Source organism: Ambystoma mexicanum, chromosome 3q, assembly GCF_040938575.1.
Source record: "Ambystoma mexicanum isolate Mex_15411 chromosome 3q, UKY_AmexF1_1, whole genome shotgun sequence".
NCBI lineage: Eukaryota > Metazoa > Chordata > Amphibia > Caudata > Ambystomatidae > Ambystoma > Ambystoma mexicanum.
In genome coordinates this window covers 351,014,024-351,037,939 of record NC_090926.1, presented here as the reverse complement: position 1 = coordinate 351,037,939, position 23,916 = coordinate 351,014,024, and the positions used below count along the sequence as shown (strand labels likewise).

Here is a 23,916-nt window from a genome sequence, read left to right as displayed (position 1 = left end):
GAAATCATAAGTCGAAGGAAAATTACTGTAGGCCTCATGCCACAGAGCATGAGACAAGAAGAGCTGATTCAGCCTGCACAGAGCGCAAAGCAGGCACACAGCCAAGGTCTGAGACAAATGCTCACAATTCAAATTTTAGACAAGGGACCAGCTGCAGAGAAATCGAATAAATCCGCATAAATGCAAACTCAGGAGCTCGATTTTGTGGTCTACAAGCACATGATGCAGCTGAGCCAGACAATGAGCATTCCCTGTGGTGAAAAAGCAGTGCCGATCCCAGCAAACCAAACGAGGAAGACAACAAATGTTGTAAGATAGGAGCGCACTCTGATAGGCAAAGGTGGTATATTACTAGTTACAATACAGACACATAATCATTTGACATTACCTTAAAGAGGTGCACAGACGGCTGAGAACCAAATCGAGTCCCAGGCCTGGGGAGATCAGCTCTAACCAATCACAGCATAGAAAACCAGGGGTGGATGGCAAGGGGCAAGAACCAATGGTAATCCCATTACTCTGCAACAATGTAATGGATAGTTTCTTGGGGACAGGACAGGCCAGCCATCTGACATGTGAGGACCAGTAGAATAACCCCTATAGGGTACTTCCATAGGTATTACTACTCTCGATACCCAATCATGTGTAGTGATAGGTTTTTCGGGGAAAGGCCCAGAGATGATTCAATGTTCTCACAAAAATGAAATGCACACCATGGAATACTGAGAAGTAATGGAGAATCTTGATTGTCTTGTTAGATCCCTGTTTTTTTTTGTAATAAACCACAGTTCTATCTTGCCGTTAGCTGAGTCCTCCATTTATTCTGGGGAAGGGTGTTGGGCCCTTGAGTCAGGTGGATCCCCAGACGTCCTCTGGTGTACCTGGGAGAACTACCCAACAGTAGAAATGGCAGTTTGCATCACAAGTGAACACTCACTTCCAGATGCAGCTTCTTCAACCTCCTCATTATCTGCGTAAAGTGCCGGGTTTGAACTCAGCCTAAAAACTGTATCAGGTTTACTTAAAGAAGGGAGATCTATTTGTGCAGATGGAACGGTGTCAGGAGGGTACAAAGGTAATCACTCCGGGCATATTTTCTTTAGCAAATATACTCAACTGAAATTAAGACGTAATTCTCCTGTTAGCTTGGACATCAGTTTTTTGCAAATGTTAACCAATTTCAGTGAGGCGGTTCAGAAATAATTAATCGAACACTGGTATCAGCAGCCAGAGTAGATTCAGCCGTTAAGCACCAGAGTTTTAATTTCTTAGATTGCATTTACTTTGATTAGATTTAGATTTGTTTGTCATGATTCTCAAGGAAGGTTACAACAGGCAGAATCAATTTACTAACAAAATCGAAAAGGATGACTTTGTATTAATAGAAGCCAATTGATGTCCAGGCCTAACCTAAACTTCACAAACCTGCCTTCCCAATGTTTAACTGAAACACGTCCAGCACCAGCATTGGCCCCCAGCCTCGAAGACCACCTAACTGCAGTTGCACTCGCAGAAGCACTCCCTGGGAGTGTGCTGTTGTGAGGTGTTAGTTGCAAGTGCTGTAGGAGAAGTCAGCAGTCGCAGCAAAGGGAGCAATAATTATTCAATGTGATCCACAAATAGCATAGTAACTTCCAACCGCTGTTGCACTTGCAGAAGCACTCTCTGGGAGCACGAGCGCACTGCAGCGAGTTTAAGATTTCCCCAGGTGCTGTAGGAGGAGTTAGCAGTCGTAGCAAAGGGAGCAATAATTATTCAATGGGGTCCACAAACAGCAGACTGCCAAACCACTGTTGCACTCGCAGAAGCACTCTCTGAGAGTATGCAATTCAGTGAAATTGCATTTTACCCTTATATCATTATTTATTTTAACAATGCAGATTTCTTTTTAAAAAACCAATATAGGTACATTAAAAAAAATAACTGCAAGCATGATGTTTTTTCTCTAATCTTGATTTTGTACTGCAGTTTTCAAATCTTTACAAGGGGCGTGTCGATGGGGTGGGACTTTTACAATGTGGGTGCAGCTTCAAGTCCCATGTTTGCTTCAAATCAAAAGGTGGCAACCCAAATTGAGTGATGGAAATAAGATAAAGTGCTTCCCTTTCAAAATAATCAGTCAATTTAGGAACTGTCATCTCCATTGGGACACATCCACTTATCTACACTTTTAAACACTATTACAAAAAGGTAAAGGAAAGCGAACTGAACGTGTTTCTAATTCCAATGCAATTGTCCTCAATGTAGTGGGTTGACAGGGCAATTTGACTTTTTACTAAGGTGGGTGGAGCTGAGTACATTATGCACATTCTGGAGTGCGACCCATGGTAGTGTGAGAAATGACCCTCGAGCCTACTGTCAACTATGTGATGAGGATTACTTGCGAGTCTCTAGGCGTGCATGAGAAAGCCATCTGGTGCCGTTTTTTTGTTGGAATTCTGGACATGTTGTTTTCCTCAATTTTAAAATGGAAACGAAAAACACAGATCTCAGAAATCAAATGAAACTGGACGCCTTATTCGTGGAAATACTCTTCGAACACAGGGGTGGAAAGCCCGTTTTACAAAACGACGATTTTCCTCCTTAAAGCATTCTGCAGTAACAGCAAGTGGCGATTTGGCTCCTGTGATTCACGGCATCCAAGCACTCAATGGCCAAGCTCTGTCGCAACAGGGGAAGGAGAGACTCTGTAACGGACCAGACTCTTGAGGCTTAATTTCAAACACTGGTTTCAAACACTGAAGAGTTATTGACCTGTGACTTCTTGCCCACTTAAAGACCTACTTCCGCCTTGGTCAGTCATTTGATCCGCCTTCCTTCAAGACAAGCCACGCCCAGACCACGCTTTCTCAGAATATTCGTTTTTCACTCCCTTTGTTTGGGACCGCCTAGTCTGTCAGCCGGGCTCTTCTTTACCAGCCATCTCTGGTGAAGCCGCCAGGCTCTTCCGATTATTGGTCTATTTCCATTTGAACCCGCCCTTGCTAGTTTTTCTACGTTTACCCGTAGCCATCCACGAATCTTGTTTTTCGCCCAACCACCGACGTTACGCTTCAACTTGGCCCCATGATTGGAGGGCATCGTGCCTGGTCCCGTCATTTGTGTCACGTCGCTCTTGGCTGCTTGTTCACTTCTAGCTCCGCCTCCTTAGACACTTCGCACTTGGCTCCGCGCTCAGGCAGAGCACCCTCGTCATGGCTCCGCCTCCAGGTTGCTCTCTGCACCTGCCCCGCCCGCCGACTCTGGGTGCCTCCCCTGCATGTTTCAGAGAGTGACATTCACGCGTGGCCCCGCCCTTCCGCGAGTCCCTGAAGTTGGCCACGCCCCTGGGCGCGCGCTCTGCAGTTGATCGTAGTGGGTGGTGTGAAGAGAGATTCGCGGAGGAAAGTTGAGTCTCCGGTCCGTACTCCTACACCCCCCCAATATGAGGCGGCGGCAGAAGCGGCTCCTGCAGGCCGCCGGGCTGGCATTGGCCGCCCTTCTCATACTGCCCAGCGTGTACCGTGGGCAACGCGGGGGATCTGACACCGTGACACCCAGGGGGGGACCAGGAGTGGCACTGGCTGAGGTAAGGATGAGGATCTGTTACGGACATGGGATCTATAGATAAGGAGGACCAGGGTAGGTTTAAGGTGCCGGGCTAGGAGAGAAGCAGGTGGGCATTTGGGGAAGGGACATCAGTGCGATGGGAACGCTGAGAGAAGGAAACATACCTGACTGTAAGGAGTTGTGAGGGGCTCTGGGGACTGACAAAAGGCCAAATAATAAACTATGCACAAGTTAGGCAGTGGGCCCCCCGAACTGGTATCGGGAGGCATGTAACTGGGGTGTCCAGTTGTGCCTGTCTTTGTGGGGTTTGGGGGGGGTGCTAATGGTTACCTGTGGTGAGCTGTCCTATCAGAATTGTGGGCTATAATTAAGGTGTTGTGGCATTAGGGCGCCTGGGATATATGTAGAGCAGTGAGGGGAAACTTCCGAGATATCGGTGTTCTCTAATACTTAAGACTTGGTGTGATGCTTTGTATTGAGGCTCTTGAAGGAATGTGGTCGATATACCGTGTCAATTATGCAGCCCTTCTGGCCGCAGGCACAGCCAGATATCGGGCAATTCTGACAGATGATCCCACGGGGAAACTCATGTGGGGTTCAGGTTGCCACAATTAGGTGGGGGGCCACTGACAAATAGTACATCTTGAAAATAATTCCACAAATTACTATAAAGCCGGCATTTGTTTGCAATTTGGTTACATTTCCGGGCACGGTCCAAGGAGCTTGATATGTGTCTAAACACGACAGAACGGCTTGTAGGAAAAGTACCGTATACGAAACGAGCCCAGAACATGTCATTTTCTTTCTTGATTTAGCAAGCCTGTGCTGCAAATCACCTCTGTTACATTTGTCAATGTTTGCTATACACAGCTTCCCCACACATTTTTCATATTCCCCACATTGTTTACTAGCCAAGCCAACTAGAACGGTTTTACATAACCTTTTGTAAAGGCTCCAGATTAGCAATAATGGGGCTGATGACCAGTGGCTCCTGCCACACATTCAGAAACCAGGGTACAACTGTATATTGAGCAGCGATAGTTCCAACCAACATTGTATGCAACAGGTGCGCACCAGTGAGAAGTGTGTGCATGCTGGGAAATACCTGCCGTCGGCAGCCACTTCAACCAAAGGTATGACTCCAAGAGGAAAAGTAAACAGTCGCGTGTTTCAATATCAGTGTTTGCGGATTACCTTTTCGGACCAGAGCGCAGTGTTTGCTTTTCCTAAGTAGACGTTGCCGCTCTCTGCACACCTGCCGAGCCAAGTGCTACCACATAGGGTTGTCATCGAGCGTGGCACCAGGAAGTTGGTAGGAATCGTTTTTTCGCTAGTGCACCAGGTGGATTTCTGCTTCCTTTACTGCTTAATAGCCCCACGTCAAACGGGTTTCTAGTTGAGGCCAAATAGGTGTCTGCCTTTAAAAGTTATGAGCAACTTAAGTCTTTAGAAATGTGTCCACACTTCTGTATGGGAAATGCCTCCTATGCTCATGCGGGTAAGGGGGTCGAAAACAGTTTTTCTTTTTGAACATTATAAAACCTGCCATTCCCCACTTGGTGTCTTTTTTTCTGTGTTTACCCCATCGTGGATGAAGGAGGCTACAGTAGTTGTAAAAAATGAGCCCTTATATCCTTGTATGAGGAACTTTGAGCCTAAAATACTCTGGTGCGTGGGAGCACAGTGTTTCAGGGGTCTGTAGCAAAGACAGTAATGGTTTGACAGACAAAGCCTGGTTTCTTACTCCTCCTCATCGTGGTACTTGAGGTCCCAACATCCACTCCAGGAATCCAGTACATTTTATCTATTTAACATACATGCCCCACCCCTCTCTGTTCGAATGGATTTCTGAACTCTGTTCTGGTGAACACATGTTCAGGGGGCCACCCTTGTTGGTGAAACAGGAAACACTTCTGTGAAGTTAGCCAGGACAATTCAAGGTAGCTTGTAGAGCAAGCAGTCAAGGCTAAGTCTCGGGAGTAGTGGGGGTGATCTGAGGTCTTGGATGCGCACACACGGTAGGATACAAATTACCCTTAGACTGTAGTATATCAAAAATACACAATTTATTAGGCTCAGAACAAACGCCAGTGAACAATGAACACAGTAATGATACTACTTAAACACACACTGTGTAAAATATATGTACAATCACTTTTCAGTCATATGCAGTAAAGTGCACTTAAACCTGTTAGGAGGGAACGCAAACAAACTTTATTACAATGGCCAACTCCAGAAATAGATATCCCTAACTTACAAAGTCCAGCCCTACCAAGATTGGAGCCTCGTGCTTAATGTTATGTTTGTGCGTAAAAGCTCTCTGGGATGCGTAAAGCAACAAAGTACAAACTTCAAGAGGGAGGAAAAGTTAAGAGGATACTGGAGTGTGGAAAACTTGGACAAAGCTGTCCCCAACTTTGGACAGCTTTAGGGAGTGAAGGCCACCCAAGCCAAGGACAGGACCACTCGGGATCCTTTGTGCGTAAAAACTGGCTGGATGAACTAGGGGCCACTGGTATGGGGTATGATTACTCACTGCCCATAGCTCACTCCGGGCTGAAACTTCGCAGGTTTGAAGGTGGCCTCGACAAAAAAATCCCCTACTTGGTTATGCTTCAAAGTGCACAGGCTCTGCGGATGTGGGTCCGGTTTACAACTGGAGCTGGATCTCTCGTCTCGAATGCAGGACAAAGAAAGCATTGATGCAGCTGGTCTCAGGGCACTTGAAGAAAGGTGGGAAAGTCGCCAGCAGCGACAGTCTGTTGCACAGGGGCACCCAAATCTCTCGGTCTGACACACGCCCCTCTCTCGCGGCCCAAGCAGCTGTGTCAATGAAATTTGGCAAGGAGATTCTCTGCAGTACGAACTAGGATTTCCCCAAAGCTTGAGGCAAAACTCATTATAGCAATGCTCCAAGGTACAATCTGGTCAGTCCACTGGAGGACCCAAGCACGCTTCCAAGAACCCTCGTTTGCAGGGCAACAAGGAGGAGTTGAGTGATTGGTCCCACCACTCCATGAGGTTGAAGCACGTTTGCAGGTCTTCGGAGATCGAGCGCAAAGCATGGCTCTACCGGTACAACAGGGGGCTCAGGGTGTCAAATCTTCTCTGCGCGTTTCCAGGTAGTCCTTGGATCTGCTTCGCTTTTCTGGATACTTGGCTCGGTGTATAGGTCTATTCGGATCTGCAGGTCTGCACTTGGGTCCCCTCCTCATATTCCAAAGTCCAGTGAGTGCTTGTGGTCTTGCCGGACACTTGCCAGAGTCAGGAGCAAACGCTGTAAGCATGTTATGGGTCAGTAAAGAAATGTAAAAACACCTTTAAAAAGCATCTGCTGCCGAAAGTCTACTTCTGGGCACATTGTCCAGTTAACAAACGATCCTTAAGGGATGTCTAGGGTCCAAAAATGTGAGGACCCCAGTGCACGGTACAATAATTTACTTTGCCCACTGAAATACAGTTGCCAAAAGTGGCAACAAAGTCATTCAGAGAAACAAAGTTTCTCTTTTACTGACTGCGTGAAGGACAAATAATTTTCCCTATAACAATGAGCGAAATCCCAGTGGGAGTGCAGGTAAAGGCTGTGCTTCACTAGCAGAAAGTCAGGGCACGAGGCTGAAACAAAAGCAAACAGTTGGGGGCGGGGGGTCCACAAACATGGAGGTAAAGTAGCACTAAGTGAAACACTCTCCACTGAGCAGAACACCCCCATCTACCACAATGTGTCAATTAATACCTTCTAACACATCATGGCTGATTTTTCACTCTGCACTTGGGTGGGAGAGGCTGGTTGCAAGTACTGTGACAAGGAAGAGTAGGATTAGGAGTAAAGAAGATTGCTAGTAAGTAACCGGCTCATTACCTCCACGCCTGTAGGTAATGCTCTTCAGCACCCAAGTGACCAGTGGCTCACATCTAGTACTCCCATCCCAAGCCGCCTTGAATGGCTGAATAGTTGCCCATTGAGCGCATAGAGAGGACAATGCCAGGCCCATATCACAGTTTTCTTGCAAGAATTGCACAATCTTCAGCATGGAGCAGTCCACTGCCTGTACATACATCTGGGCACTTCACAGTGCAAAGTTCCTCCAGTGCTTATACACTTCAGAGTGGAAGGTCTCCTGGACCTTGGTACCACCAGAGTAAGTTGCAGAGTCAAACCCTGCCCGTGCAACCCTGCCTCTCAATCTCCAAACCCCCCAACATGGAATTCTGGAGGTTGGACCCCTCTGAACTAGCAGAAGAGAATACCAGGACCACCTAGGCCACGCAGGCGTCACCAGAATCACCTCCGACCAAGAGTCCCGAATCTTTATCAGTATCTGGGAGTCAGAGGTATCGGAGTAAAGGGATAGAGAAGCCCCTCCGGCCAGAACAACGTCATGGCATCCACCCTCTAACCCCCTGGAGAAGGGAACTTGGAGCAGAGTTTGGGCAACTGGACATCCTGATGAGAGGAAAACAGATCCAACACTGGCACACCGAACCTCCTGCAGATAAGGTGAAATGCAGACAGGTGCATTACCCAACAGGAGGAAGGGAACAGCCTACTCAGACTGAGCTCCTTGTCTCGGGAGGATAGCACAGGGGCAACGCACTCACCTTGGAAGCAAGACAACGCGGGGCAACAGGTCCGATCCCCGGATCCGTGCTTGGAAACCTCTGGGTATTAAGCGTATTATAAATAACCAAATGCAATTCTTTCTGCACTTATTCCACCCTCTTCCCTTCTCAATAGAATCCAAGGCCCTTTTAGTATACAGCGGCTTGGTGCGAGGTACTCCTTTTGTGAATGGGTGTGTCCTTTGAGTCCTGTTTCCAAGACAGCTTCTTGTTGAATGCTGGCTCTCTGGGGAGGCAGTTACCTCCCCTCACAAAGGAACAGAGAGGCAACCCCCCCCCCTGCACTAAAGGCCTGCTGGCAGCAACAAGGACAGCCTGGCAGGAGGTATGGGGTGGAATCTTTTCATTTGGACTGGGCTCACAGGCCTGACACATGTGACATCAATTTGACATGGCTAGGATAATTGAAAACCCTAAAACTCAGATATGGCTTAAATGTACAGTTTAATGTGCCACTCAAACACAGCATTCCCATAGTTATGCAACAGGGGTGCATATTTTAAATGCAGCCCCTGTGCTGTAGTGACTTTGGCTGTCACTGTATGTAGTAATGGAAGTATGTGGCTCAGGTAGGTACAATTCGGTTCCTTTTATTTAGGTCTCAGTTGCATACAGTATTAGTTCATGTAGATGATAAAGACCCACCGGTTCCCGCCACCTAAGTATCTCTTCCAACGGACACTGTTGGAACCTAGTGCTAAGAACCTTCTCTTGCAAGCATACCTTCCAACACTGTCTGACATCACAGCTACTGTCAGGGTGACAAATGCAACAGAAGGGAGGGAATGACAAGACGCTACACACCTCCCTTTCTACCAAAACATTCATAATCCACTCGGGTAAGTGGACAAGACACTACACTGTAGCTGTCAAGAGAGCACCTGTGGTCCCTAAACCTACTCTGTGCCACTGGAGAGCAGGCGATGCAGCTCAGGCTACTGATGCAGTTTTGACATGGAGCTTTTGGAAATGGCGACCTTTCTGAGAGAGAATTTCCGCAACCCATTAAAGCCAGGACTTAAACACCCTTTCCAGGTGGCAATTCCTCACACGTACTGTCGGAGAATTAACACCATCTGCGGGTGCGGCAGCCAATTGGGTTGCTACACACCTGGGCTGAATCTACTTATGCAAGACTGGGTTTGGAGCAACCAGAGTGGCCACCACACCCTGCTGTTTTCCTTCCTCCCGCCCCCAACTCCAGCCCCTCAACCCCCCAACATCTCCTTACCTTAAATGGGCTCCTTCGCCTGGGCTGCACCACCCGTCCTCCGAACTGCCTTGTTATTGCCATGGAGGTGGAAGAGGGGCTCAGAGTGCAACCCCGACTTCCATTTCCATGGCAACCCTGACTCCCCTTGGCCGATGCTGCAAATGAAGCAGCGTGGGCGTTTTTTGCCTCTGGGTGCTAATAACAATCCTGGATTCTGCCGCTTCACCAGCTCGCTAACGGCACCGGGGTCTGCTGTTAAGGCCCTTGCTTTGCTCGGGCCTGTAACTTGGGCACTGGGCCATTACCGGCTGGTGAAGCCCACATAACGCAGGATTATTGCTGGGTAAATTTCACTCAAAATTCTATTTTATTTTTATAAAATTCCCCAACGTTTCCCTTGCTGCCCAATCCCCAGTCAGTGGCCTAGTTGGTAAAGGATTCCCCTGAGGGAGTTTTCATTGCTATCAGGGGTTTAGCTAGTCCTAGGGACATATATCTTGATGCTTACTCTCCTTGTTGTATGTATGGCATCTTACTGAATCCTACCGAATTGGCAACTGTGTGTAACCCTCCTCTTGAGGAAATGCGCTTATGTGCTGTAATGCCATTTGGTATGGTAGGTGGTGTAGGAGTGGGCCTTTGATCATTTAACCCAAAGAGGCTAGATGACATCAAAGATTCAAACCAACCAGTCTCTCCCTGAACCATACACAAGAACACGCATTTCGTACAATTTGCAACATTTAAAACACTCACACAGGTTTTGTTCCAAAGTCAACCCCCCCCCCACACATGATTGGTTAAACATATACAATTGAATCCTATTCCCTTCAGGTCCCACACTTCTCATTGGATACATTCATTTAAGCACCATCCACTTTAAACTTTTAATTGCATGTTTCATATTTACATTACACCCCTCTCTGGGGTTCTTCTATATTTGGTCACAGACCCTTCTCCTAGTTGCACAGTTTACACAATTTACAAACAGGATCAATTATTTCAGGTTCCATATGGTTGGAAACCTTTACCCTACTTGTGACGCAAATGCCCATTCTGTAGGAATTCCATTGATGTGAAGAGTAGGGGAACAAACTTCCTTTTGATCTATAGTTGCTGGTTTTATCGCCCAAACCTGTTGGTGTCCACATTTAATTTTAAACTATGTGACTTGCATTGCAGCCTACATGGTCCCAACACACACCCTTGCATCAGCCGGACAGAGCCGCACAGGTTAAGGGCCGGACAGGTTAATTGTCCGCCCCTTAAACCCAGCTGTACCTGGTCTCTCCGTCCTTGAATAACAGGCTCCATGTAATTACATACATTGCATCTCTTTTCCGGGCTTGGTCGTAACTGACCGCGGATCTCCCTCTCCGCCTTCAATCTTGTAAAACCAGCTTCCTGGCCATTCAAAGTTTCACCTGCAGCAGATCCAAGCCTGTGTGATTCCCTCAAACTCTCCACAATGATGGGGCACACGCACACAGAATAATTTATTCATAATATCCCCCATATATCCCAACTATCCCAAAAAGCTTCCTGTGTATGTATGTTCATGCGTTCTAGACTACTGTGGCCCCTCATCACAATCTCCAGTCACAACCTTCTATCTCTCGTGCGCATGTTTAACTCTTCTCATAAAGGCTGAGTGACAGTCCATGCATTAATATTCTATCTATATCATATCAACAGTTATATTGCTGCGTGCAAACCTAAAAATGTATCATCTTACACAAATAACCCTAAAAGTAACTTTTATCCAATTCACATGAACTACACTGTATTTGAGCAGCATTGCTTTACGGATCTTGAATTCCTTTATATTGCCAAAAGTATATAAACAATCTATTTGCAGTTCCATTTGTGGCACTTGGCCAATTTAGTTGCTGCCAAGTAGCTCTTTAAAGCACTTCAATAAGCAACATGTTCCAGGATGTCATGGGCTCAACCAATCAGGTCTTCAGATCATACTTGGTGCTATTAACTTTCATAACATTTTTATGACCTTGTCCGTTTCAGTTTTATGTCTCGGAAGCTTTGTTTTTTGTCTTTTTCTTACCCTGGACCAGTGTGGTGATGTCTTTATGTGGACTTGAGACATAACCTTTCCTTGCTTTGTGCCTTTGCCATCCACCTCCTCCTCTTCAGATTCCTTCAATTAATATTGACATAATAATGCTTTTGCTTTGCTTGTTGCTGTTCTAGTTAGAGTATTCCATGTAGCCCTATTGCAACTTGCTTGTATAAACTGAAGCAGGGTGTTCTCTTCTGAACCAGGGTTCAGGCCACCTGAGACATTATATTCCTACAACTTCAGATCCCACATGCAGTCAGTTGCTTCTGAGTAGTTGCATTTGAACTAATTCCACCTTTTTTTAGTGCAATATCCCTATAACCGCTACATCATAATTGGCTGAGCCCCACGACCAACTGCGGTTCTAATGCCAGCAACACTTATTGACATAGCCAAATGCAGAGCTCCCTGCCCCAAACACACCTACTGCTAAATGCGAAGTGCAGTTCTTTTAATATTTCCTTCTTGCAATGTGCGGTTTTACTATTTAATATTCAGACTATGGTTTGTTGAACTCGCAGCTCTCTGTTGCCAGCAAAGGTCTGTTAGGGCCTACACAAATGCCACTATGTGATGAGAGACCATTTGCTAGACTGCCAAGTCATCCAGGTGAGTGAGTGTCAGGAACTAACAATAGTGTGACCATCTAAAAGAGTAACGATACAGTGAGAACGTGATGCCTTGCTACACTGTGAGCAGTTCGCAAAAGACTACCCGATTGCATAAATAGGCATTGCCTGGGAACTTTAAAGTACCCTCTGAGGTTCTTAAAACCTAACAAGTGCACCCACAAATAATATAACAAATAACCGACTTTAAGGTCGGAGCTCTGAGAGAGAGAGGGAAGCTGATAGAGGATAGATGTCCTGCTTTTGATGTAAAAACCTGATCATCAGTGTAAGGACGTACAACTGCTAAACTGAAGGTGCCAGGATCTATTGGCGCTGGTCTTCAAAAGACATACCTTCCCAGTTTAGCATTGCAACCGAAGGTGTATGTGCAGAAAAATGCTACTCGTCGGCAGAAATCGGCAAAAAACATCCAGACACCCCTGAAAGGGAATGCATAATTAAATCCTGGAGCCCGCACACTCTACCTACTGTAGAAGTGCTAGAAATATTGACTCCTATTCATTCAGAGTTCAAGGGCTTTTGTTTGCGAGTTATATAGGGAAGTGATGAGAATCTGACTCGCCTACTTGGTGGTTTAGGCCACAAAATGTGCACTCGCCACTAGCTGCTGAGTGGGTCTTGGTGAATAGGATAGCTTGTAATGTGTACGTCTGGGGAATTGGCATTTATGCCTGTGTCATGCGACTTTTATACCTGGCTAGTAGCTTGCAATTATATCCTTCTCCTTGGGCGTAAACTTTCTTTGTCCAACGTTTCACCCACAGCGAGCCTACACATAGGAAGACCAAATGTCTAGTCTGTGTTAAGCAGGTAAAGGCTATGAAAGTTAGAACCGTCTCACCTAGAACAGAGTTTTTTCACAAAAGAACACACTGGCGTTTCCAATAAAAATCCTAATGAAGGCACACAAAACTGTAAAAGAAAGGGTCAGCTGTTGTAAAACGACCTAAAAGAGCAGTAGTCCGCAACCAGTTACTTGCGGGGAGACGTGCCAGCATACACCGGCTGGCTCTTAAGGGAAACTGCTCAGACAGAATAATTTGTTTGTAACATTAGAAAGATAACCTGTATGGAAACATGGTTAGAACCAAATGGTGAAAATGTACTTGTTTCGTTTATACTTTCTAGGATCAGAGGAAAACAATCCTAGTAAAATAATAAACCAATTTCTGTACAGTTTTTTTTTAAAATTTAATTTCAAGCAGGACCTACAAAGGGCACACACATGAACTGGTGACATAATTCTTAAAATGAATGTGTTTCGGGGGGAAATCCCTGAAATTTCTCCCCAAATGCAATATGTGACTGAATCGTGGCACTATTCTTATTTTTTTATTTTTTAATTTTTTTTTTAGACCATATTGCTTAACTCCTTACCGTAATGCACAAATACTAAAGCAGCAGTTTGAACTTTTGTGACTGCATAACTCGACAATGAGTCTACCGCACTCCATCCCGCTGCATTCTAATTTGGTGTGGGCTCATTTTTGGAGGTAGCTATTGGGAGCCAATTAATTATTTATTTATTTTTAAGAATGAGACCGAATGAACAATTCCAAGTGAAGCAATAACCACAACATAAGCAACTAGTCTGTTGTTTGTGAAACAACCATCATTAGCAGCCGTGTGGGGGGGGAGCCAGCAAACCGGATGGCTAGGAATGTGGGCTCGAACGCCACCTGATGGCCGGCTCCCCCGCCATCTCTTCCCCAGCTCCCCAGCCTTTGCCCCTGTTTCTTTTTCTTTTGTTTTGTTTCACCCCCCCATTGCCCCCACTTAACTTATTTCGGCAGAGGTGAGTGCCACTGCCGCATCCAAGCCTTCCCCTTTCCTCCGGCAGGCTGCCATGGAAAGGGATAAGGGTTACCAAAACGGTAACCCAGGGTGCTAATGGCATTAAGCACCTGTTCAAGTGTTGGAACGGGGGTTAACGAGCCGGAGCCCTCGTTGTCAGCCCTTTCTTCTCTCGGGCCGATAACTTGGGCTGCCGGGCATTAACCCCCGTTCCAGCCCTTGGAACGGGGGCTTAACGCCACAAAGAATGTAGTAAATGGATGAATAATATTTAGGTTTGGATTCTAGTGGTTCCGAGAAGGATTTGCAGATGGGTGATCTGGTTACATAATTGTAAGTTCTCGTTGCCATGATCTACAAATGCAGAGTGAAATGAAGAGATTGATCCAGCTCGCAGGGAAGCCAGTTGAATGTGCTTGCTTAGCCAGTGATTTGGAAGTGGGAGTATTTTCCTCCCTATTTTTTTAAAGTTGGGAGTAAAATGATTTTATCGGAGTGAAGACTTACCAATGGGAGTATTTTGTAAGTGAGTAAAAATGTTTTAACTGGAAAACGTAAATGTGTGGGATACTTTTTTCTTTGCACCTGGTTATTCATGCACATTCAAAGATACATGTTACTTCTTCCGATCAGGCATTTATAACAGTAGTTTCTTCCTGTGGTATGAATGGTTTTAACATATCCATGTAGCTGTGTGAATGAAAGCAGAGGCATATGGACCTGTTTCCTATTTTTTGTTGGGAGTATTTTTACTCCCTACGTTTAACTTTTGGCAGCATTTGCCTATTTCTAGGGAGTAAAAGTATCCAATGCATCCCTTACCTGTAGGGCTGTGCTTAGCATTTCTTCCTGGTGAAGCATGGTCATGGCTGTTATCCGTAGCTTCCCAACCATTTTGTAAATTGAGCATCCAAATGTTCCCATATCAGTCAGTCTTAGAAGAGGCAGGCATCTAAATCGGCTGTTTTTCTTTGTAAGAAACATAGGAAATCCAGTTGATGCTTCTTTCAGTACTTTGTATAGCAAGATCAGACATGCCACGTTGTTTGGTTTAAAGAGGTGAAACAATTCCTACCAACCTGCCCGAATGGAAAAAGTGGCTAAGTACAGACAACAGATGGGTAGATGGAGATCAGTAAAAGTGTTGATTGGATGGAAACGCAGACAGGAAGCAATGGAATGTTCTTTTGATAACTTGTAGAGCTACCTAATAGCTTAAATGGTTTGCTTTACGTTTTTCAGAGAGATTAGTCTGCTAGAGCTGCTGAGTGCGATTTGATTGTATTACTACAAATATTTACTATGAATTGGGAAGGTGGAGAAGCTAAACTGCGGTGGTTTATAAGAACCCTTTGAGGTGCTGACGGTTGAAGCAGACACACATTGCATTTTTAGATGCATGTCACTAAACCAAAACACAACTAATATTGTAAAGATGCTGGGAAAAGTGGATTGGAATGTCTGTTTTCCTGAGGCAATTATGATTCTAAATTATTTAAAGGTTGGGGAAGATGTGGGATCCAATGGCTTTGGCAGTGTTTTTACAAGGGAAACCAAAATGCTCAAAGTATAGGGTGTTGCATCGGTTATGTGAGTGAAGTGAGTTGAAGAACAGTGGTTACGTTTTCGTTTTAGGCAGAGTGGATTACAAGAGAAAGTAATGATGATCCCGGTTTTTTCTGCTCACATTCTTTTGTATGCTCTCATTCTTATATTGTGACAACATCTTAAGGCATTGGGTTTGTGAAATAGAATACACACCTATCAGAAAATGGGTTTTGCATTTACCATTCTAGGCAATGTGTAGTGATGCACTTTACAGGATGGTCAATGGTGTGTGTGGTGATGTACTTTGCTGGATGAATGCATGTAAGGTTGTCGGGAATGTGTGCGGTCAGGGAAAATGTTGAAGGGCTATAATGTTGATGTGTGAGGGAGCGAATGCTCGTGTTCCTACCCTGGCAGTTGGAACATGTAAGCTTTAGTGGTGAAAGCCAGTTGGTTCCTCTCATGTAACTCAAGATCATGCGAGTCACCGGAATAAAGGGCTTGCGTTTTAGCGGGCGATGATCCTTAGTTTACTCTGGTGATGATTTGGTCTTCCAAACGGACCTGTAGACAGTATGGCGTGTGCTAGAGCAACTGGTTCTGCAGATAATGAGGGGGTGGGTGCAGGAAATGAGGACCCACTGCCCCTAAATTACTTGTACCATCACCCAGGGCTGGAGCTTTGAGGAAAACTTCCAGCCATGACTGCTGTTCAGCTGTCAAATGAATGGCAGGTTTACATCCCGGGGGAAAAGGGAATAGGGTGCCATGCGTTGGAGGATTGGGAAGGAGGCACTTGGGAGGACTGAAAATGGTGGCCATAACCCAGGGCACCTTGGAGGAGAAATGGAGACAGATAAGTGCCCTACCCGTGGTTGGTGTGGCCAGTGCAGCCTGTGGGTTTAGTGTGGAATTCGTGGATGACTCGATACAGTGAAACCCTTGCCAAATCGAAAGGTGGTTAAAAAGAAAGATGAAACAGGCTGTAGCAGCGTGAATGCGGGGAGCGGGGGGAGCGCCGAGCAAAAGATGACGGTTGGAGTAGGAGTTCTGTGGGCCCTGCAAGCAGGAAATGGTGTTTATTGAGAAAGAGAACGGTTGGAGCAGGAATGCGATATCCAGTTCGGAACGTCATTCAGCGTGTTTGAGGAGAGGACCTGGTCGCATGGCGTTGCTGTGCCAACAAGTAGTGGGAGCCGTGGAACAGGAAGCAGCGGGTTTCTGAAGCCATTGCCACAGAAGCTAACGGATTGTTAAAATGCGGAGCGTGGTGTTGAAATAATGGTGAGGTATTTATGGAAGCTGACGCACTCCCCACTCCACAAGAGATGAGTAACCTGGATGAAGCGCATGCTCCCATTTGAAATGCACAGTAAAGTGTAGGGAAATAAGAGTGCTCTATGCAAAGGTGGATACATTATTTTAGTTGGATGGGGTTCAGTGAGTTACAAAGTGTTGTGAGAAATTAATCAAATATTGGTTTCGAGTTTAAATGAGATGTGAATAGCATAATACTTTGAAGATGTGCAGGATTAATGCTGCTAAATGCAGTATGGATATTTCGGAAAATGAATGCTTCATGGACATTAATATAGTGCATATATTAGCAATTTTAGCATTGGTTAAATGCGGTATGGATTTTTAGGAAAATGCATTTTGTACAAGATGGGAAGTAAAATATTGTATTGTGTGATGTTGAAAATGTCAAAAGAGCTGTTGGAGGATCTCTCTATGTCTCGAAAGAAATTTCTGGTCCGTGGTGCTAGTATGGGCAAAAAGCTGGTTTTGAGGGGCTGGAAGTCACGGAATGCTCCAACTCTTGATGATTGGATTGAGGGAATGTCTGCCCTGGCTTCCATGGAAAAAATTGTTTTTAAGAGACAAAGGAAGTTGAGTGTGTACGGGAAAATTTGGGATGACTTCCTGAATATCTACTGATTTATTGCTGGTTATGAATATATAATGTTCTGCTGTTCTGTATATTTTTACTGTACTATTGGTTCTGACTGATTTATCGTTTATCTACTTGTGAAACTTTATAAATAAATAAAAAATAAAAAAAAGTCAAAACATTGGGTAAAAGACATGTTTAGATATATGTATGCAAATTAGTGCTGCAATATTGGAAAATGTATGCGCCAGGCAATATGTGCAAAGTTAAAAAACGAATATTACTATTAGCATGTCTATAGTGTAAGTTATTGTGGATTGATATGTTTATGTTGATACTTATGTGCCATGTGTTTGGTGCCGGATGTTTATGTGCTATGGTACTGGAAGTTTAGGTGGATTGGGGTGTGCATTGTCTTGTATAGTATAACTGGATTGGTGTAAATGGGCAACACTGTGACAACCCTGTTCAATTGATTGGTGATCTATTGATGGGCAATGCTGTGATGACCCAGTAAATGTTAGTCTCTACCCAAGTTTGAAAGTTTCTTCGAGTGTGGAGTGGAAAGTGACTACGCATGGAAGCGGGTGAGTAGAGGGAGGACTACACGTGTAGGTGGGTCCAGAGGAATATGTATATGCCAGGTAACTACAGAGCAAGCTCTAATGCTTTTATTGTGGGACTATATTCTGGTTTCATGTGATGTGTATATGGGACGAGTGATTAGTTTGGGAGGTGCAGTTTTTTCGATCTATGCGATTGCAATGCATTTAAAAAATGTAATATCTGACTCAAATATGGAGTCTATGAGAAATGCATCCTGGGTGCAGCAGTGGACGTTTGCTTCATATTCTCAGTGAAAGCTTCATTTCTTAATGTCTGCATTAATGTCTGCATTTTCTGAAATGCTGGAAAAACGTCTTGTTGCCTAGGCCATTCAAGGTTTGTTTTGGATTCCATGAGAAACAGAGTGTTTACTTGTCGCAGCATTCCACAGAGTACATTTTCCGGTCTCTGTGAAGTGCTATTAGCTGGTGAAATTTCTGGAAAAGTACTAGTCTGTAGTTGTGTAAGTTGGAGTGGAGGACATCAGACAAGGCTTGCAAAGAGAGACATATAGCTTCAGCTGAACTGAGAGATGATTATCGAATCCAGTTCCAGTCCTGTTGTCCAGTCTCTCTGCACCAAGCCTGGTTTGAGAAGCTGTCCAGTGAAGTTCTTGGCAGGGATGAAGTGGTGTGAACCAATGCCAACAGTGATGTAACCTTTTTGTAATGTTTATTTGAGCTAATAAACTGGCATATAAGTGCTAGCTTTATAATCACTGAGCGTGAATGTTTGCGTTCCAAGAGTACATTGCCTTCCTATTCAGTGTTTTGGGGGAAAAAATAAGACATATAAACATGCGTGCACTGATATTTGGGAGAGCAGTTTAGGACATATGGCCTCCACGTGTTCTACGTCACTGCAGTGGCGTTTGTCTCATCTCTATATCACGGATTTCATTGTTTTATCATTGTGAGACCCGGAGTTGGATGTATGAGTGTGAATGTGTGTGGGTGTCTGATAAGGAAGGAAGGGAGGTGTGTGGTGATGTACTTTGCTGGATGAATGCATGTAAACCTGTTTGGAATGTGTGAGGTCCGAGAGAATGTTGTGTTGTAAAGGTCCAGATTCAACGCTGCCAAGGGGGGGCGCACACCGTTGCGCAAGTAACATGGTGACTTCAAGAGTGACGTGGTTGGCGACATCGGGGGTAGAGACGTCACCGAATGCGGCACTGCCTGCGTAAGGTGACACAGCATTGTGAGAAGTCCCATGGTGGAATGCAGTGATGGGTGGGGTCTCTGGGGGTAGTTGTATAAAGTGGGCACAGGTGGGGGTGCAGCGTGTCTTAGAGGGTATATGATGGGGGGGCTTTTAAACAATATGTGAACAGTAGAGGAGCTTTTTTTTTGTTTGTAGGCCCATGTTAAAGCACTTTTTCACGCAGACTGCTCGTAAGACAGGTGCTGAAGGCCTTGTGTGAAAAGCAGTATGTATTTGAGTATTCAGCAGAAAGTGTGCTGAAATATTGCACGGCTAAAGTTTCGCAGGAGAACGCAACCATAGCGTAGTCACTTTAAGAGGGATATATTCAAGGCCAATGAGGTAGGCACCAGGGTGTACAAGGACAATTGGTGGAGAACTAGAAATTTAAATACGGTTAATAAAACCCCAGCCACAGTGTGGTATAGCTTTTTCGGACTACATTTGACAGCAAGGCGTGAGAAGGGAGCCGGGGGGGCCAGGGCGTTGGGGGTAGGGGTTATGGGGCACGGTACAAGGAGCCAGTCAGCGGGGAGAGATTTTGGTGTCCCTAAGGACATTATACAGTGTCCATTCTAATGTCTGAGGCACATTATTGGTCGGACTCGGTGAGAACCATCTCGGGCCATTTTTGTATATTAGACATTGCCAAACAAGTGTTTTTCACTGATCAGCACAATTGGATAATTGAGGGACGGTGTGGGATGGTTTGTGACGTCACAAGGGGTGTTAATCTGATTTTGTGCCAAAGAAACGTTTTACCCAATCAAGGTCCTTTAACATATATTTGGATATAGGGGACTGACTTAGTCCCACTAGTCCGCTCCTGTGACCTGCCTTTAAAAATGTATCTAACATTTTTTTATGGTAATTTGACAAGATAGGTATACAATGTACAGCTGCAGTGGGCGGCATTGACTGCTCCTTCCATTCAGTTCCACAGGGCTGTCTGAACCGTGCTTCCCAGCTGTTTGGGTCCAATACATTTGCGTTTCTTCTTCCTTGGTGTATGCTTCGTTTTTTGGATTACTTTTATTCCCTGAAGTTACTTTTGACGGAGGTCCCCTGGTGCAGTTGGAAGTTTAGAATGTTGATATGTGAGTGAGAGAATGCTAGTGTGTTCATGTTTCTACCGAGGTAGTTGGAAGATGTAAGCATGGTTGGTGGGAGCCAGTGTTCCTCTTGTGTAACTCTGGATCAAATGAGCAACAGGAATAAAGGACTTGCGAGTTAACTTCCCTTAAGCGGCCGATTATCTTTCATTATTTCACAATGCTTTGCAGTTTTTGAATTCTGAGACTACCTGTAATAAAGTAAAGCAATGCTCGGCACTCTCCTTGGAAGTAAATGTCAGTTTCAGACATTTTTTAACTATGACCACTTCGGGGTGAGTGGAGTTATTCTATTAGTTTAGCAGAAGACTTCACGTTTGAGGTTGCCCTTTGAACCTTCGCAATTCATTAGGAGTTCGCGAAATTAGTTTTAAATTTCTTTTTTTATTGTTGTCTTCTAATTCTTCTTGTCTCTGGTTCTGATAGTTGTAGTTGGAGGTTCTGTATGTGCGTTTGATGCTTAGCATAACGTTCTCTTACATTTCTTTGCTGGTTTACCTATTGTAGATTGACAGGACTTAACTTCAATATAGGGATCTTGGACTGAGAGTGGATCACACTCTAACTTTGTTCTCTTCGGATACAACATGCATTGGTGGAGGGATAGAACCAGAACTCCCTACTGGCAGTGCATTACTCTGGCTGCATGGTTCTGTTTGGGCCCTATATTCAGTTAGGGATGATAGACCTGCAACTCTGCTCAGCTGGTGCACTTGGGCTAGTAGTATGCCACTCTTGCTGCTTGGTTCTGTTTGGGCTAAACATTGGGCAGTGATGATTCAAATGCGCTATCTGATGGGAGTTGTGGTTCTGTAAGTTCACTACATGGTTTCATATATCAGCGGAGCCCGTTGCAGAGTCTTCTGCAGTTTGTGGCTGGAGGTGGCAGCCTCCTACACAGCACCCATGACCGTTGGACCCGGGGATCAGCGAGAAACAGACATGACCGAGACAGAGGCTACGGGAACCCGAACTCTGCTCCAGACGCAGATTCAAGGGTGGGGGCTGCAGCGAATACATCTATGCCACAAATCCAGGAGCCAGCCACAGCTCTATTCTCTGACCCGGCAAGAGAGGTGAGACCAATCCTTAACTCCTTGCTCACACCAATGGTACTTAACAAGTCGATGCCTTTGGAATTTCTGAAGAGGACCATGACTTGCTTGTTAGATGTAACATATGAGATGTTAGGAGTGTGGGGAGGAGGGGCTTGCTTCCTCACATGTCACCGAGACCTAGAGGGGGTAATACTATGAAAGGCTCAAGTGTGAATGAACCGGCTGCTGTATTCCCAATGGAATTAACAGGAGTGCAGAAGCAATCTATAAATGCACATCATCTGTCTCTGCACGTGACAGAGCCCCTGAATAAATCACCTAGGGTGAAAAAAGACGCTTTAGACCAATCTGACTGCGAGAAGCAAGAAGTGAAGGTGACACCTGGGGAGATTCCAACTCCCTGATAAGGAATCCCAAATACCTATGGAATATCCCCCGTGAAAACTCAAGGAAAAAGATTGGGCTGACACTCCCAAGGCAATGTCTAGCTCGATGTTGGCTCTGAGACTATTGCACGACATTGCACTTATTCAAGCCTCTGTAAACAACAAAGCCAACTGGAAACTGAATAACCACTCCATGTAGGTCTCGAACCTACTGACAGAGCTTGCTTCTCCCACCACCCAAGTGAAACAATCTACAATCGCCTCAACGGCCCCTGCAACAAGGGGGGGGGGTATTTTGGAGGGTGAAAGAAGACCCTATGACTTGGCGAGGTGGAGGAGGTGGGGTCCCTGGTTAATTCATCGCCATCTGGGGCCACTATCATCTCGGCAGACGCCCCACGACGGTCTTCCTTGCCCTCAGCAATTCCATCAACCTCAACATAGTCTTCACCTGTATCAAGCCTCAATGACTCAAGTCTTCTCTCCACACATGCCTGCTCAAGAGTCTCGGGGAGGAGGAACATGGGCGTCTCAAATCCAAAGCATGATTGTCAGCGCTGACAATTTAATTGTTTCATATAGTTTCATGAATGGAGACCATCAATGAAGATCAAGTTACGCTTCTGGCAATGGTGCATTGAAAACTGATTTACATGGAGGTGTTTGCAGCAACAGTCCGAACCAGACTGAACTATGAAGCGGAGCAATCTAGCAATTGGCAAAATCGGCTCTGTGACATAACAAGAGCAGACCAAGCAGATGAAAGCTATCCTCGAATCTATAAAATGGATCAGAGTAATGACTTATTCGGGACATCAACGGGAGCAAACACGAAAGGTTAATTTTGACAAGAAGCCATTAAAAAGGGATGTAGGAAACGCACAGAAACCTCAGCCCTCAAAGAATGCAGGGCGGAGATCCCAAAAACAGCCATGTCGGTTGCTATCCTGGACCAGGATATTGTAATCCACACTGGAGGAGACCAGAGTGGGAGGCACACCCCAATACAAACCTGACGTGGAAACCAGGAGCCTTCTATGGCTACATGTAATACAGAGATCAACGATGCAACCTACACACTGCCAACTCAGAAGAAAGCCCCTGAGGGATTCCAATATGGAACAGCAGAGGCAGCCCCATCTTAGGATGATGGATTAAAAACTTGAAACGCCAACGACCCAGATCAATTTTGGCTGTCTTTGGGGGGGAAAAAGACTAACTCAACGTGTTTGAATCTCCAAACTAACAAAATAAATCAAAAAACGTAGTTCCTAGCAGAAGGGCTAAATCCAATGGTTCTAGATCTTTTATATGCAATTTGAAGACCCCCCCGCAACCGGTCATTGTCTAACAAGCCAGGGCTGATTGGCGGTACAGCGAGAAAGGAGCCATGCCCACACGAAACAGGGTCGATCACGCAGCCGGAACCCCTCTTGCTGAGGAAGGTAAGATCATCTAGTCCCGAGAATGAGAGTAATGAAACTATTTCCTCACTTGAATTTTCAGTTTACTCAATTGAATCGACCAATGAGGAACTAGAAGGAAACCTAGAGCGTGTGGATGGTGGTAAGCAGAGGATCATAGTGGAGCTGCCTCCGGACTCCAAGTCAGCGTGGGTTGGCCCTACACGGATACCGCCGGAGGAGATGTTCCAAACATTGGCTCAAAAAAGAATGGTGGCAGAGAAAGAAATGCTCCAAAAGGATGCCCCCATCTCTTTAACCAGTACTGGCCAATAAAACGGACAAAAAAAGAATTCAGTAAAGTAAGAAGAAATAAAATGGAGCCAATAACCATATATCTGGGCGCCGATCCAAATTAAATGACTGGATATTTCACAGGAAGAATGTAATCTTGCTGCGTCACAAACCCACACTACGCTCAATAATTTCAGATGGCATCTCAGTAGTGGAGTTTTTTGAAGAAACACAAACTGATTGTGTGTTTCTACATGTAAGATCAGAGATAATTTTAAAAACCCTGTGGCAGGTGGCCCTAATGGTTTGGTCATTGGGATTTGAGCTAACACAAGAATTAAATTGCGTAGGGACCCTGTGTGAGCCGGCATATGAACCAAGAGATTTGCAGAGATAAGAGCAAACAACAAAACTGAGAAGTTTAAGGTGGTTGAAAAATCACCTTTTCCAGGATGACAAAAGATGACAGGATGGTGGAATACGCCAATTCCCACAGCTTGGATACATCAAGTGGTGAAGATTGGGCA

At 45.2% G+C, this 23,916-nt stretch overlaps 1 protein-coding gene across 1 annotated transcript in view; it reads left to right on the top strand.

Moving 5' to 3' along the window:
* Positions 1-3,309: 3,309 nt before the first annotated feature.
* The window catches only part of GALNT10 (polypeptide N-acetylgalactosaminyltransferase 10), a 1,380,999-nt gene continuing 1,360,392 nt past the window's right edge, over positions 3,310-23,916 (top strand). Inside the window, exon 1 of the mRNA XM_069653980.1 lies at positions 3,310-3,568. Within this exon, the coding sequence (XP_069510081.1) occupies positions 3,425-3,568 (144 nt within the window). The 5' untranslated portion in view covers positions 3,310-3,424. The remainder of the gene's footprint in view (positions 3,569-23,916) is intronic.